Here is a 14955-nt window from a genome sequence, read left to right as displayed (position 1 = left end):
GTATAATTTTAGAATTTATAATTAAGAAAACATTTATTTGTCTGTACAGCATCACTACAAGGCAGTAAATCTTTGGTTTGCAGAAAATACTGCTGAATAGCATGGTCTGATGTACAGTGATTATTATATTAATTTTATAAAGACAGGAATGGCATATCAGATGCAGGAAGCAAATCCTGAGTTTTGTCCTTTGGTCTTGCCTCCAAAGGCTCATTCATCTTAGTTCTGTGGTGAAGCATCCTGGAAGATCACCTGCTAGCCTTTAGTCTCTCCCAGATGGCTCTTGGCAACATATATCTATTTTCTCCATTGATGAGACAACCCTGCACGATTAACATTGCTGGTTCCCCAATGCTTTTCTGTGAGCAGATGCCTTCTACAGGTATCTTAAGTAAAACACACATAGTAGAAGTCTCAAAGGTATTCACAGATGAGAGAAAATCTGATGTTTGTATTTTTGGGTCTGGAATACCTCGAAGAATCTTTCTTTGTAGCCTCATCCATTAACCTGTGAACTTTAAATTTTTATTTTTCTTGATAATTGAATAATATCTCATTGTGCAATAAAAATCACATTTTTATTCATCTAGTTATTTGCTGATTTCTCTTCCATGGCCAGTGTAGAGCATTAAAAAGGATATCTCTAGATAGGATAGCTATTCCTTTGTACATATGCCAAAGCATACATAGCTGGATTGTATTGTAAATTATTTTTTAGGTTTATCAGGAAACTCCAAACTAGTTTCCATAGTGGCTGCACCAGTTTGTATTCCGACCTTAAATGAATCTATGTCTCCCTATTCTTTTACCATGTTAGCATTTGTCATAATTTTTCACTGTAATCCTGTCTATACTGACTGGGATAAAATCTCAAATCTCAAAGTTTTAGTTTGCATTCCCTGATGACTAGGAATGATGACTATTTCAGACCCTTGCATTTCCCTTATTTTACAAGTGGAATTTATTAAGTCTTAGCTGTTATATAATAATTATATATTTAGTGGGTACACTGTGATTTTTGCCTCTAATTTATGGATATTTATTTGACTCACAGCTTTATAGGGGTTAGTCCATAGGCATTTGATTCTGTACAATTACTCTTAAGAGTCTAAGAACAGAATCATGGGACACAGAATCTTATTCATCTCATGACTGACAAAAAAAATAAGAGAGAGAGAGAGATGAAAAAAAGGACCAGAGGCCAAGGAAGTGGTAAAGAGTTGCCTCAGTCAGAAAGATCATTTGCTGCATAAGAATGGCAGCATGAATTTGGACCCCAGAACCAACACTGAAACCTGGACATAGCTAGGCACACATAAGTAATCCAAATGCTATGTGAGGTCAGGACAAAGGGATTACATCAATCTACCTTTACACACAGTGAAAGATGCTGTTTTAGTGGAATAAGACAGACAGTGATAAAGCAGAATACCCAACATAATCTTCTGGCTTACGTACATTCATACAGACACACATATCTATACACTTATGTTCCCATATACCACATACCACACACATGCCACACCACATACTCACACATCACACACACACACACACACACACATTAGAAGATATACCTAATGACATCCCTCCAGTGAGGGTCTCAGTCATCGGCTACTTTCTTAGCCTAGATAGTCAAATTTCAGGGGGAGATCTTTGCTCTAAGGCTGTGAGTGTTTGGGCGCTAGCGACCTAGTCACGTTTTTGTTGGGCTCTGAGTTTACAGGACAACCATCATGAACACTAATCTACAACATAGGGCTGTACCAAACAGGCCTATCTCTACCCTTTAAGAAAGAAGGAAAAGGCAGAAGAAATTCAAGAAGTAAAATCACCAAGGGAAACAAGGTCCATCCGCGCTCTATCAAGGCTTGAAATCCGGATCTGTAATTGTTGTTGCACCTGGTCCAACTCCCCATTCTAATTCCCTTTTAAATAAGCAGAAAGATTATGGCTTTGAATAAATGTATCATTCACAAATCTCAGAGGTGTAATATCTGGATGTGGGGTTGCTGACACACAGCTTATTTGAACCACATCCGCGAGCCACTCCACATGGGCTTGGAGCAAATCAACTCTCTGATTGACCAACAGGATGTCTGATATGCATCCACTTTTTGTAAAATGGTCAAAGCCTTAGAGGTCTTTTCTGAGATTTGATTAACAACAGTGGCTGCTGTAGCTTTATTAACCATGGCTAGGTCTAGTGATCCATTCCAGCATTGTGTCAAAAAGCATGTAACATTTTTACAATCTAAGATATCAGAATTATTTTGAAAGTTGGATAACATAAAGAAAAATGGAGGGTCCACACACACGGACACCAGTTGTGCAGATGTATTCCTAAACACCTTATTAATTTTAATGTTATCTAAATAGCTAGAGATATTAGATCATGTAGTTGAAACATTTTGTATTTCATGAAATATATCATTCAACAAGACAAAGGCAGATACACCCTTTTTTAACATTCTAAACAGTGGCTACAACACATAATTTAATTGTGTTGAAGCAGGGTAAACTTCAAGAAAATACACATATGATTTAATTTAGGACTTGCATCCCTTTGAAAATATCAAACAGAGGTTTAAATCCTCCTATGGTAAGCCTAAGATGAGGTTTTAGCCAAATAATATCTCTTAACAACTTTTAAAAATCACTAAGAGTAAATCAAGATTAAAAGTAAATCATTTTCTTTTTGTATGTACACTCACAAGCCAGAAGATGGCATTAGATCCCCACCACAAATGGTTGTGAGCTACCATGTGGTTGTTGGGAGTTCAGCCTTTATATTTTAAAAGTCTAGCCTTTAACGGCTGAGTCATCTCTCTAGCCCCATCTGATTAGGGTATAACTGAGGTCTCAAATATTGAAAGACACTGTCTTTGAATCTTTTTTTTGGAGTAACAAGTACTCTAAAAATTTTTAAAGCTCGTTATATTGGAGCAATGGCTTTCAGAAAAAATTTCTTTAGAGAAATCCACTAATAAAATATCACACAATAAATAATATACACCAAAAGATTTAACCTCTTAATTTTTTGTATTAAAGCAGCAACAATAACCATTTTCTGAAGCAATTATTTCTAACAAATATCGCTTTATGGGCTCTTAAAAATTATGAATAAATTTACTGCCTATAAACTTTTCACCTTTACCAGAAATGTAAAGGGATGGTATAAAAACATCTTTTATATCTGTAATAATTTTATTAAGCATTTACTGAAATGGTAGCTGGAGAAGGCAAGTTAGGCTGTGTAAATCTTAAATTTGAACTTTATTTTGGATTAATTTAATAACCAATCTTTTTTAGTCCCATGAGAATATCGGATAAAAGCCAACTTTATTTTCTAATAATTGTTACATATATTAGAGGAATCTAAAGCATCTCATTTTTAACAACTTTAAATATAAAGGAATTAAAACAATTTGAACCATATTTTATCAGCAGGCATAGTTATACTCATGGAGGGAAGTAGGCATAATTTTAATTTCTCCAGCATAATAACTTTTAGCCTACAGACTGTTGTAAAGTCTTTGGGTCTAGATTTATCCCTCTTTTCACAAGAAACAATGAAGACAAGAGACGAATTCTGGTAAGCACATTTCTAGGACCAGGTTGTAAAGACCAAGGACAAAAGGGAATGTTTAGCACCTGGGCTTCTGTAGCTCAGTCTGTATTGTCTTAATTCAAATGTAAATGTAACCTCCCTCCAGCCTGTTCTCTGAGGCTTGGCTAGTCTTGAACTGTGTGATTTTGACCTTAACTTTAAACCTTAAATTTAAACTGTAAACCTTAAAAGACATGTGTTGTATCTTTTCTCTATAAACATAGGCAAATCAAAAAACCAATCTTTAACGATGTAAGCAATCTATTTTTTCTCAAATCAACACCAAGTAGATTACTTTTATGTTATAAAGTTTTGTTGTCACAAAACAAAGTGTAAAATTTAATGGAAAACTTGAAGCATTGTATAACTCAGGCTGTTGGCCGGTGTGCCCTGAGGACGGGGCAACCAAGTAACACTCAATAGCTGTAAACAATGGAGGTGTTTCAGCATTTGAATGTACTGGCAAGGGAACAGGCCAAGATCTAATTATGTCCCATAGTGGTATACTTATCGCCAAATCAAACATCAGTGTCAGGAGAATCAGAACCGTAATCTTGTAATCTAGCTTCATTCTTCACAATCTGCACCAGCCGCGTAGGGACCCAAATTGAATTGTTTTCACCTGTGGAATAAGCACAAACAGCTTCTCACCCTGGGCCACAACAAGCCCTCAGCCAATCTTGTAGCCTCTTGTTCCTATGAGGGACAATGGCTGCACGGCATTCAGCTGTGGCATTTTCAAAGATCATCTGTTCTATCACTGGCATTGTTTGCTCTAAGCTCGAGGGGCACTCCTCGTGTGTCTGCCGGTGGTATGCTGTTTCCCAGAGCAGACTGTCTCCCTCCTCTGCCTGTCTTTCGCGCCACGGTCTCTTGTTCTCGCTCTGCCGGGCTGCAAGCAGCCACACGTAGCAGAGCACAGACGTTTCCCCAAAGATCTTGTCATAAAGGAGGATCCTTTTGTCCTCCACTCTCTCTCCACCCACCGGTGAAGGTTCCATAAGCTTAATGAGCTCTGCAGTAGCCTTTGTTCTTTTTGAGTACTCTATCTCTCCGGGCACTTTGGCCTGACCCCCAGACCCTTTGGCCTGATGTCGGCTAACACACTCTGGTTCTGATAGCCTGGAGCCACCAGTCTTGAAACCTCTTGACTTGCCCTAATAGCTGAAAGCAACGCAAACAAGAGGCTAGCTATTGTTGCAGTGGCAATGGGTGAATATCCACCCACAATGAAGGCTTCTACCCCAGGCATACCTTCTAGAGGTGTACCTCAATCTTGTAGTCTTTTAACCCACCCCAAAACTTGGGGGCCTCCGCATCGCCTTGAAACTCCCGGGTTTTGGCACCAGTTGTTCCGCACGCCTCCCGTGTCCCCTTTTCACCCATGGAGGAGAAACACGAGAGGCAGAATTCGGGTATCACCACAGCGAGGCTTTAATCTGTATCAGCAGATGTGAAGAACGCGGAAGGGCCAAAGACAGGAAGAGGCACAGCTTAAATACACCCTAGAGTGACGTGTTTACTTCTGATTGGCTCTTCACTCATTACCCATAATACGCCTTGGGATTGGCCAGTGACTTTGGCGCGCTTTCTGCCTTTGCAGCTGCGCAGTTAATTGTTTACTAGTAGAGAGGACAGGATGTCCACGCCATCTTGGAATGGCGAATTATACCACTGCTAACAGTGGCTTCCTACATAGCATCAACAATAGTGTCAGTCCTTGGAGCCTACCATTGAGGCCTCTCAGAAGACAGCTATACCAGGCTCCTGTCAGCAAGTGCTTCTTGGCATCAGCAATAGTCTGTGGGTTTGGAGTCGGCAGGTGGGATGGATCTGTAGGTTGGGCAGTCTCCAAATGTCCTTCAGTGTTTGCTCCACTCTTTTTCCCTGTATTTCCTTTAGATAGGAGTAATTCTTGGTTAATATTTTTTGAGACGGGTGAGTGGCCCCATCCCTCAACCTGAGGCTGTGACTATCCTCTGGTTATGGTCTCTACAGGTTCTCTCACCCCTTTGTTCTTTATTTCAGCTAATGTCATCCCTGTTGGTTCCTCTGAGCCTCTTGCTTTCCTGGCATCTGGGACTTTCTAGTGGCTACTCCCGGTTCCCACATGAGTTTTTGATCTTAGCTATCCTGATTAGTATGAGGTGGAATCTCAGGGTCATTTTTATTTGCATTTCCCTGATGACTAGTGATGCTGAACATTTCTTTAGGTGCTTCTTGGCCATTCAATATTCCTCAACTGAGAATTCTTTGTTTAGCTCTCTATACATTTTAAAAATAGGGATATTTGGTTCTCTGGAGTCTAATTTCTTGATTTCTTTGTATATATTGGATATTAGCCCTCTATCAGATGTAGGGTTGATAAACATATTCTCTCAATCTGTAGTTTGCCATTTTGTCCTGTTGACAATGTTCTTTGCCTTACAAAAGAAAAAATTTTTAATTTTATAAGATCTCATATGTGTATAGTTGATATTAGAGCCTGAGCCATTGGTGTTCTGTTCAGGAAGATTTCCCCTGTGTAGATGTGTTTGAAGCTCTTTCCCACTTTCTCTTCTGGTAGATTAAGTGTATCTCATTTTATTTGGAGGCCATTTATTCACTTGAATTTGAGCTTTGTATAAGGAGATAAGAATGGATCAATTTTATTCTTCTACATGCCAACTGCCACTTGAGCCAGCATAATTTGTTGAATATGTTGTCTGTTTTCCACTGGATGCTTTGTGTGACTCTAACCAAACAAGTGAAAGATCTATATGACAAGAATTTCAAGATTCTAAAGAAAGAAATCGAAGAAGACTTCAGAAGATGGAAAGATCTCCATGTTTATGAATTGGCAGGATTAACATAGTAAAAATGACCATCTTATCAAAAGCAATCTACATATTCAATGCAATCCCTATAAAATTCCAACTCAATTCTTCACAGAGATCAGGGGAAAAAAGTCTCAAATTCATCAGGAATAACCAAAAACCCAGGATAGTAAAAACTATTCTCAACACTAAGAGAACTTCTGGGGATAATCACCATGCCTGACCTCAAGTTCTGCTATAGAGCAATAGTGATAAAAATGGCATGGTATTAATACAGAGACAGACAGATCAGAGTAATAGAATTGAAGACCCAGAATTAAACCCACACACTTATGGTCCCTTGATCTTTGACAAAGAATCCAAAACCATCCAATGCATGATGTATTTCAAATATGTTATTTAATAATAGAAAGGAGGGTTAAAATGTACTTATTAGTGTAACATGCATTGGAGTTTTGGGAGAATTAGTTTATACTCTTTGAAGGTGCATCATTATAAACACTGTTTTGTCTGGGGAAAACATTTGCATAGTATAAAACCTCATATTTCCTTGGGAAATGTTGGTGCAGATCTCAAAATCTCACAAGAATTTTTATTCCCTTTCGACTCTCTCATCTAAGCAATAATATTGGGAAAACTCCTGAATACCATGATTAATTCATTTGGTAGCAATGTGAGTAATGAGTAGAAAATGACTTACAATACACAATTAACTACAATTCTGAAATAAATTAGACAATGAAGATTATTCTCACAGTGAGAAAAACAAGCCATAGACTGGTTTAGAGTCAGACAAACTCAGAGAGAAAAACAGTGTCTGTGTTCAGGTCAGTATTCTGGTAGGACATTTAAATATAAGAACTCAGATAACTTTGTCAAAGTATGAGTGTGCATATATTCTTTTAAGGTAATGAAAGTGTTGAGATTCACCAAAACTATGCTTTTAAGTGTGGAACTTCTAACTTTTGTGTTTTAGCTGTCATTACTGTCACGAGGCTCTTTGTGTAAATCTGGGAACTCTGTTAGAGATATCTTCACAATCATTTAAATGTGAAAGGAATGTTCTACAGAAATAACATTTTTTCCATGTTGTTGTGGATGTAACAGTTCTGTTCCTTATTCCAAAGGATATATTGAGCCCCCTACATTTCTTCTGTTCAGGCTATTTCCTCTTCTTGGAGTATCTTTTCTTAACCGTACACCTATGATAAAGTCCACATTTATTTTCCTTGAAACATCCCTGATATTATTGTAAAGTAGTTTAATTTGTCCTTGAATACCTATTTTATTGTTTATATTAGTATTAAATATTTTATTCATATTTATGTGTATTTTAGAGATTGTAAGTGACCTACTTGATAGTCTTATTATCATATAGTGTCATGACAATTATAAAAATTTAACTTGTTCATGTATTTGATGATGAACATTCCCCAAGAAATAATTTTCTTTAGAGATATTTTTACTTTTAATTGTCATCTTCAGTATGCTAGCTGGGCAAAAAATAAATACTTTAATTTTTTAAGGGAAGGGTTAACTTTTATTTTTTTATAATAAAATGAGTTTTAAAGGATAAAACAAAAACTAACATATTGAAATCTAACCAAACAAACAGAAAGAAAAGAGACCAAGAGCAGGAACAAGAAACAGAGACCCCATTGTTCCTAGACTCAGGAATTTCATAAAAACACTACAGCATATATATATATATATATATATATATATATATATATATATATATAGTATATTATATACTGAATATATATATATATACAGTTTAGACAAACAGACAGACAGTTACATAGATATGACTTATTCCAAACCTATGCAGGCCCTGTGCCTGCTATTGTGTCTCTGTTAGTTATAACTGTCTTCATTGACTTAAAGAACATTGTTCTCCTGGTTTCCCCCATTTTCTGTGGCTTACATTGTTTCTATCTCCTCTTTCTTGAGGTTCACTGAACTCTTCCAGGAGTGTTTTGATATAGGCATCTCAATTAGGGCAGGGTGTTCTTAGGTCTCTCACTCTATCCATTATGTATGGCTCTGAGTCTCTGTGTTTGTTCCCATCTGTTGCAGGAGAAAGATTTTCTGATGATGGCTGAGAAAGGCACTGATCTGTTTCACGCCCCCAAGTCACAATTTAACTTCTTAATACCACTGTCAAAATATACTACATAGTTATCTACTTGTTATTTAACCATCTGGAGGTATGTACAAACTCTTCCCATGATAAGTTTCAAACTTGGTACCATATACAAACTACAGAAGGACTGCAATAATGATCTGTGCCCTCAGTTCCTTAACATCTTTTTACCTGAAGGGTAACCAGAGGTAGTTTACATATTTCCTAAAACTTGTTAATTTACTCAATGATATATTGTGCTTTTGAAACTCAGCTCATTCTTTGCAGACCATACAGATCTCAAAATCTTTGATGTTTTCAATATTTAGTCAAAGAATTACTAAATGATGGAGAAAATGTTTACACTTAACGGTTTCTCTTACTTAATAATTTAGGTTCACTAATCTTTTATCCTCCAAGTTCATGATTCATCAATAAAAATCTTTATCTCAATAGATTTCCACATGGCTTTACCTTGATATTCCCTGCCTCTACAATCCAACAGAACCCATATTTCTACGTTTGCATTTTTATCTCTTCTACCTCAATATTAATTTATAATACTGGTTCCATTCTCATTATTTCAACTGCAGAAAACAAACACAATAATTTATTGACAGCGACTTTACCAGACTTGATATTGGAAAAGAATGTAAACAGAGTATAAGGTAACAATAGAAAATAAAACAATTGAAATATTAATTAAACTGCAAGGGAAATTATTTCCTAAGCTTCATTTAGACTTCTGAAACAAGAACACAGTAATGATAGCAGTGATAGTATTCAACTTGATTAGTTATGGTGAATGATAATAGTATATTAAACTAAGATCTGAAGATGACATGTGTGTTCTTATGTGCATGGACCCTGCCACCACTTTCTCTCTTTCAGTCTATGTTTGTCTCTGTCTCAGTCTCACTCTCTCTCTCTCTCTGTATGTTTGTTTGTTTGTGTGTGTGTGTGTGAGAGAGAGAGAGAGAGAGAGAGAGGGAGGGAGGGAGAGAGAGAGAGAGAGAGAGAGAGAGAGAGAGAGAGAGAGAGAGAGAGAGAGAATTATGTGTAGGGGAACAGAAAGAATAAAAAGGTAAGAGCTGAAAATATACAGGGTTGAGTTTCAAGTGACTTTATATTTGATGCAAACTTTTAAGCTTTTATTCAACCAAACCTCTTTAATTAAGGAGAGAAAAGAACTAACATACTAATTTTAAGATTCCAGCAAGTAAAATGAAATATTTTTCATTTCCTTTAATTTCCCCATCTGTGTTCATATAAGAGATGATGAACAAATGATACCATTATATAAGTTATTCACAATTAGAATTATAAATCAATATCTTTGATTTCTGTCCAGATACAATGAAGCTATAAAAAAAAAAACCCTTTTTTTTTCTGGTACAGCCCTCTTTGGAGATGTTTTTTTGAGATCTAGCTTTTGAAATGTTGATGACATTTCAGAATTACGTATCATTATTATAGTTCATTATTATAACCTTCTTCCCCACATTTTATTTAGACCAGCTAAGAGTCAGAGGGTCACAATGAAGAACCATACAGGGGTGACAGTTTTCATCCTAGCAGGTTTGACTGATGACCCATATTGGAAAGTTGTGTTATTCATCTTCCTGCTTCTTACCTATCTGCTCAGCATCACTGGCAATCTGACCATCATCACACTTACACTGGTGGATACTCACCTAAAGACACCCATGTATTTTTTCCTTCGGAATTTTTCTTTCTTAGAGTTTTCCTACACTACTACATGTATTCCCAAATTGCTTGTTACTATGGCAACAGGGGACAAAACTATTTCTTATGGTGATTGTTTCACCCAAGTGTTTTTTGCTTTCTTATTTGGAGCATCAGAATTTTATTTGCTGGCAGCCATGTCCTATGACAGATATGTAGCCATCTGCAAGCCCCTGCACTATATGACCATCATGAACAGTAAAGTCTGTGTGCAGCTGGTACTCAGTTGTTGGCTTGCTGGCTTTTTTGTCATCTTTCCACCACTCGTGTTAGGCTTGGATCTTGACTTCTGTGCTTCCAACATTGTTGATCATTTCTACTGTGACACAACTCCACTCCTTCAGATTTCTTGTACAGACACACAAGTCTTGGAGGCAATGGGATTTGTCTCAGCTTTGGTGACACTTTTACTCACATTGGTAATGGTGATCATATCCTATGCCTACATTGCTATGACAATTCTAAAAATTCCTTCAACCGAACAGAGGAAGAAGGCTTTCTCTACATGCTCTTCTCACATGATTGTGATATCCCTCTCATATGGCAGCTGCATCTTCATGTACGTTAAACCTTCATTCAAGCAGAGAGTATCTATTTCCAAGGGAATTTCTGTGCTCAATACCTCAGTGGCTCCACTTCTGAATCCTTTTATCTACACCTTGAGGAATCAGCAAGTGAAAAAGGCATTCATTAATACAATCCACAGGATTGCATCTTTCTCAAAGAAATGATTACTTTATTTATTTACATAAAGCAAATGAAGAAAGGAGATTCATGTTCTATTCACAGAAATTTGAAGAGGATTTTCCCATTTTGACATTTGTTCTTTAGACCATACATCATTTCAAGCTACTTTTTCAGTGAAATTCTTTGATGTGAGCATGCAATTTTCTTCTATATTTTCCAATAGAGATATTTAAACTACTCATTCTCATAGATATAGAGAAGAAGTTAAATACACATTTTTTAAAGTCTTTGTGGTATTTTAGAATTCTGGTTGTGACTTGCAATAAGACTTAGTACTAGAATGCCCACACAGAAAGCAGAAAACCTGAATGTGATTCCTTAACTCCACCAAAACTAATAAATTTTAATTTTAATTTTTACTTAAAATTTTAAAATGCTTTCAAATTATATTTGATGAATGTATAATGTTTAAGTTATTATACTTTAAATATATACTACCATATATTTATGGCCATGTACAAAGAATATAAAATAATATTAACTTGTATTTTGCCAATTTCAATGTATTTTACTTAAGAGAATGTTATATCAGCTTCTTTCCATCACTTTTGATGCTCACAGTATACAAAAGTTTTCAGAAGTCGTCAAACTTTCCATCAAAAATAATCACTTAATTTCTTTCTGGTTAAATTTGCATTTATACTTTAGAAGTTGATTTTATTGTTTTTAAAAGCAAATTTGTTTATCAATGAAATGAATATATATGCATTTTCGGAAATTTTCCAATTGATGTATTTTTTGATGTAAGATATTCTTTAAGTTTGCTGGAAAGTATTTTTGAATATTTACTAAACACCAACAATCCTGAAGCAGTCATGTTGGTGAGAGTGATCTGGGAGGGACAATCTTACACTAATCTTCCATGTCCTCTGATTCTTATGAACATTTGCCCTCTATTCTGCATGAAACTTTTAACCTTAAATGTAGCAGTTTTGCTATAGATATATCCACTGGGACTGGGCTCCACAATTCTAGATTTTCATCCACATTTGTCTTCCATAATTGTTTCTGCATGCTGAAAAGATAATTTTCACTTCTGACCTGGGTCTTAGAACTAAGTAGATCCTGGGCAGCAGCTCTGCCCTCAATCTCACAGAACCCAGAGGAAGCAGGCCTCCCAGGAGCTCTAACCCGGGCAATATCTTAGGTAAGGAAACAGCAACACCCACTCCAAACAGGAAGTAACTGGGATCTACTAGGACCCAGGATGTCACTCCTGGCCTGGAGCACTGGTTCCTTCTGTTCTGGACTGGAGCACTGAGCAGAAACTGGACCTAGTTCTAACCCTGGTAGTAACACCCACCCAAGATAGTTCTGATACGACTAAGATAATAGGAAAAACAGGCTTCAGTCAGAGAAAGGGCAAGTAGTACCAAGAAGATCCAGACAACAAAAGGCAAGCACAAGGACATAAGCATCTGCAACCCAGGGTACTTGGCATCATTAGAATCTAGTTCTCCCACACAAGAAAGTCCTGCATTCCCCATATCACCAGGAAAGCAAGATTCAGATTTAAAATAACTTCTAATGATGATGACAGAGAATGTTAAGAAGGATATAAAAGTGAGATTAATATTGTTACTCTCATAGGCATTGTGCCTATATAACACATTTAGGAATACAAGACTTAGAGCCAGTCCTTCTTTAACTTTTCTAACTGATTTGAGATGGTTAGCCTGTGAGTTAAGGGCCTATAGCAAATTCATGGCTCTGAGTTTATTGTTAGTGTGTTTTCTATATTTTATTTAGAAATAGCTGAGAGGAGTTAACAAACAACAGTCCAGATTGCCTTACATGGATAGTTGGTTTTCAAAATGTCAGAAATCCATAGAATTGATGTTACAAACATTTCTAGATTAATGCTCATTTTGATTAGAGACCCCTCTTCTCCTGACAGCTTCCTGTCTTGGATTCTAAAAAGAAACTGAGCATCTTTGGAGTTACTATAGTTTTGGTGAGACAGCCACTAGGCAAGGGTTGCCTCTTTTCATCTACAAATTACTATCCAGAAAAGGACACACTTGTGGAATAGTCGACTGATTACATCTGCCAAAACAGAGTAATCAGCCCTTAATATTCTGCATCACTAAGGTCTGTCAGATGATCCTGGACCAGAAGGCTTAAGATCGGATGCTCCAACATTTTGAAGTATAGGGACTGTCCAGGTGTTCAGTGGTCTCTATAAATTGGCTAAGTTTTAGAAGCTATGCTTTGTGCTTCCCATAATTTCAGTTAAGTCAGTCATTCTGGATTTCTGACAGGGTTGAAGACTTATAATCTCATAGCAATCCTGGCTATTTACTTAGAGAGAAAAAATTTGAGAGCATGGTTTTCAGCTGACACTCATTCTAAAGCCAAGAAAAAAAAGCCAAGTTCAGAACTAAGTATTTTAATTAGGAGAGATGAAAGATGTTCTGGTTAGTCAACAAAATGATGGACTGGGTATTAGGTCTATCTTGTACCTTACTGACACAAATTGGCATAGTTATGCTCTAATTGTATTTTGAGAGAAAAGTTTTATTTTAACAGTAAGGGAGATATGTAGGAGAAGCTAAGTTGAGAGAAGTAAGGAGAGGAAGAGGAGTAAGGAGAAAAGGAAGAGAAGGAAAAGAGAAGCTAGGAGATAAGAGAGAGATAGAGAGGGAGGGAGGGAGGGAGGGAGGGAGGGAGGGAGGGAGGGAGGCAGAGAGAGAGAGAGAGAGAGAGAGAGAGAGAGAGAGAGAGAGAGAGATGGAGGCGGATGTTCACGTGTCTCAGCCAGTCAAAGATAGTTGGTATATCTAGTTTGGGTGTTGGATTACACTTCTGATTGTATGGGCATCTTGTTATTGAGCATTACCAAACTTATAAAGCCTTTTTAATAATTAACATTAAAAAATTGTATAAAAGCAAAAATAAAAAGGGGGATGGGATAGGGGTTTTCTAGGGAGGGGAAATGGGGAAAGGAGATGGCATCTAAAATGTAAATAAAATATCCAATAAAAAAAAAGAAAGAAAGAAAAGGTAAGTTTCCTTAAAAGGGATCACATATAATGACCTGTGAATATGAAGGCAAATATTTAGAAGTCTAGTCAATATGTCTAACTAAACATGACCTGAATAAGAAAAACACCAACAGACATGCTAATGCTAAAGTAAAAACCTTCATGATATATTTATTTATGTTTATGTATATGGTGTCTATATTTATATGACAAACATGTAAAGAATTAAAAGACCATAATTTTGAAAGAGTGTAAGATAGCTATATAGAAATGTATGACAGGAGAATAGGAAGGCATAATTGATGTGGTTATATTATAGTTTCAAAAATATAAAAGGAAGAATGCTAACTCAATGTATTTATTAGCTTTATACATTTTAATCAAAACAAGATTAAAATACACTCCCATCTCTCTTTCTTCTCTAATTCTTCCCATTTCTTTTCCCATTACATATATGTGCACAAGTATATAACTATAGCTGCTGAAATTGCTTGTCTATTGTACATAACAGACCTGTATGTAATGTACATTTAAAGAATGGCAAATATAAAACCATCTTTGTATATTGATATAAAGTCTACTAATGAAAACAAGGCATTTTAAAAATTAAATCTTTTTACAAGATTTTTAAGTTATAGGTCAAACTCTATTGGATACTCTAACTAAATTCTGTGTCCTAATGAGAATCTTTAAAAGTTAAGGATAATACACAGTATTTTTAAAGATATTTTATTTATTAACTCTTTTATAAGTATATTAAATTTCTAATCATTGTACTTATAATCTGTGAATATTTTAGTGCTGTAAAACATTTTCAATTTCAGAAAATGTGAAAATTATTTGTGCCATTTGTGCCATTTGAAAGCTGGGGCCTTTTAATGCAAACATAACTCTATAGAAAAAGCAAAGATGTATGATTAGTATTTA

General features: G+C 36.1%; 1 protein-coding gene across 3 annotated transcripts; it reads left to right on the top strand.

Annotated features, from left to right (window-relative positions):
- Positions 1-6997: 6997 nt before the first annotated feature.
- On the top strand, positions 6998-13680 carry LOC143436443 (olfactory receptor 6C74-like). 3 transcript variants are annotated; one of them, XM_076920816.1, is made up of 4 exons: positions 7004-7253; positions 8506-8636; positions 9145-9219; positions 10065-13680. In XM_076920816.1, exon 4 carries the CDS (start codon positions 10090-10092, stop codon positions 11026-11028), a length of 939 nt encoding a protein of 312 aa, XP_076776931.1. In that variant the 5' UTR covers positions 7004-7253; positions 8506-8636; positions 9145-9219; positions 10065-10089; the 3' UTR covers positions 11029-13680. The 3 variants fall into 3 exon arrangements, with proteins under 3 accessions (XP_076776932.1, XP_076776931.1, XP_076776930.1); XM_076920817.1 differs by lacking the exon at positions 9145-9219 and having other exon boundaries at positions 6998-7099; XM_076920815.1 differs by lacking the exon at positions 9145-9219.
- Positions 13681-14955: the final 1275 nt, after the last annotated feature.

Source organism: Arvicanthis niloticus, chromosome 22 (assembly GCF_011762505.2).
Source record: "Arvicanthis niloticus isolate mArvNil1 chromosome 22, mArvNil1.pat.X, whole genome shotgun sequence".
NCBI classification, from domain to species: domain Eukaryota; kingdom Metazoa; phylum Chordata; class Mammalia; order Rodentia; family Muridae; genus Arvicanthis; species Arvicanthis niloticus.
Note: the sequence above shows the minus strand (reverse complement) of the source record. Positions and strands in the feature narration are given on the sequence as shown.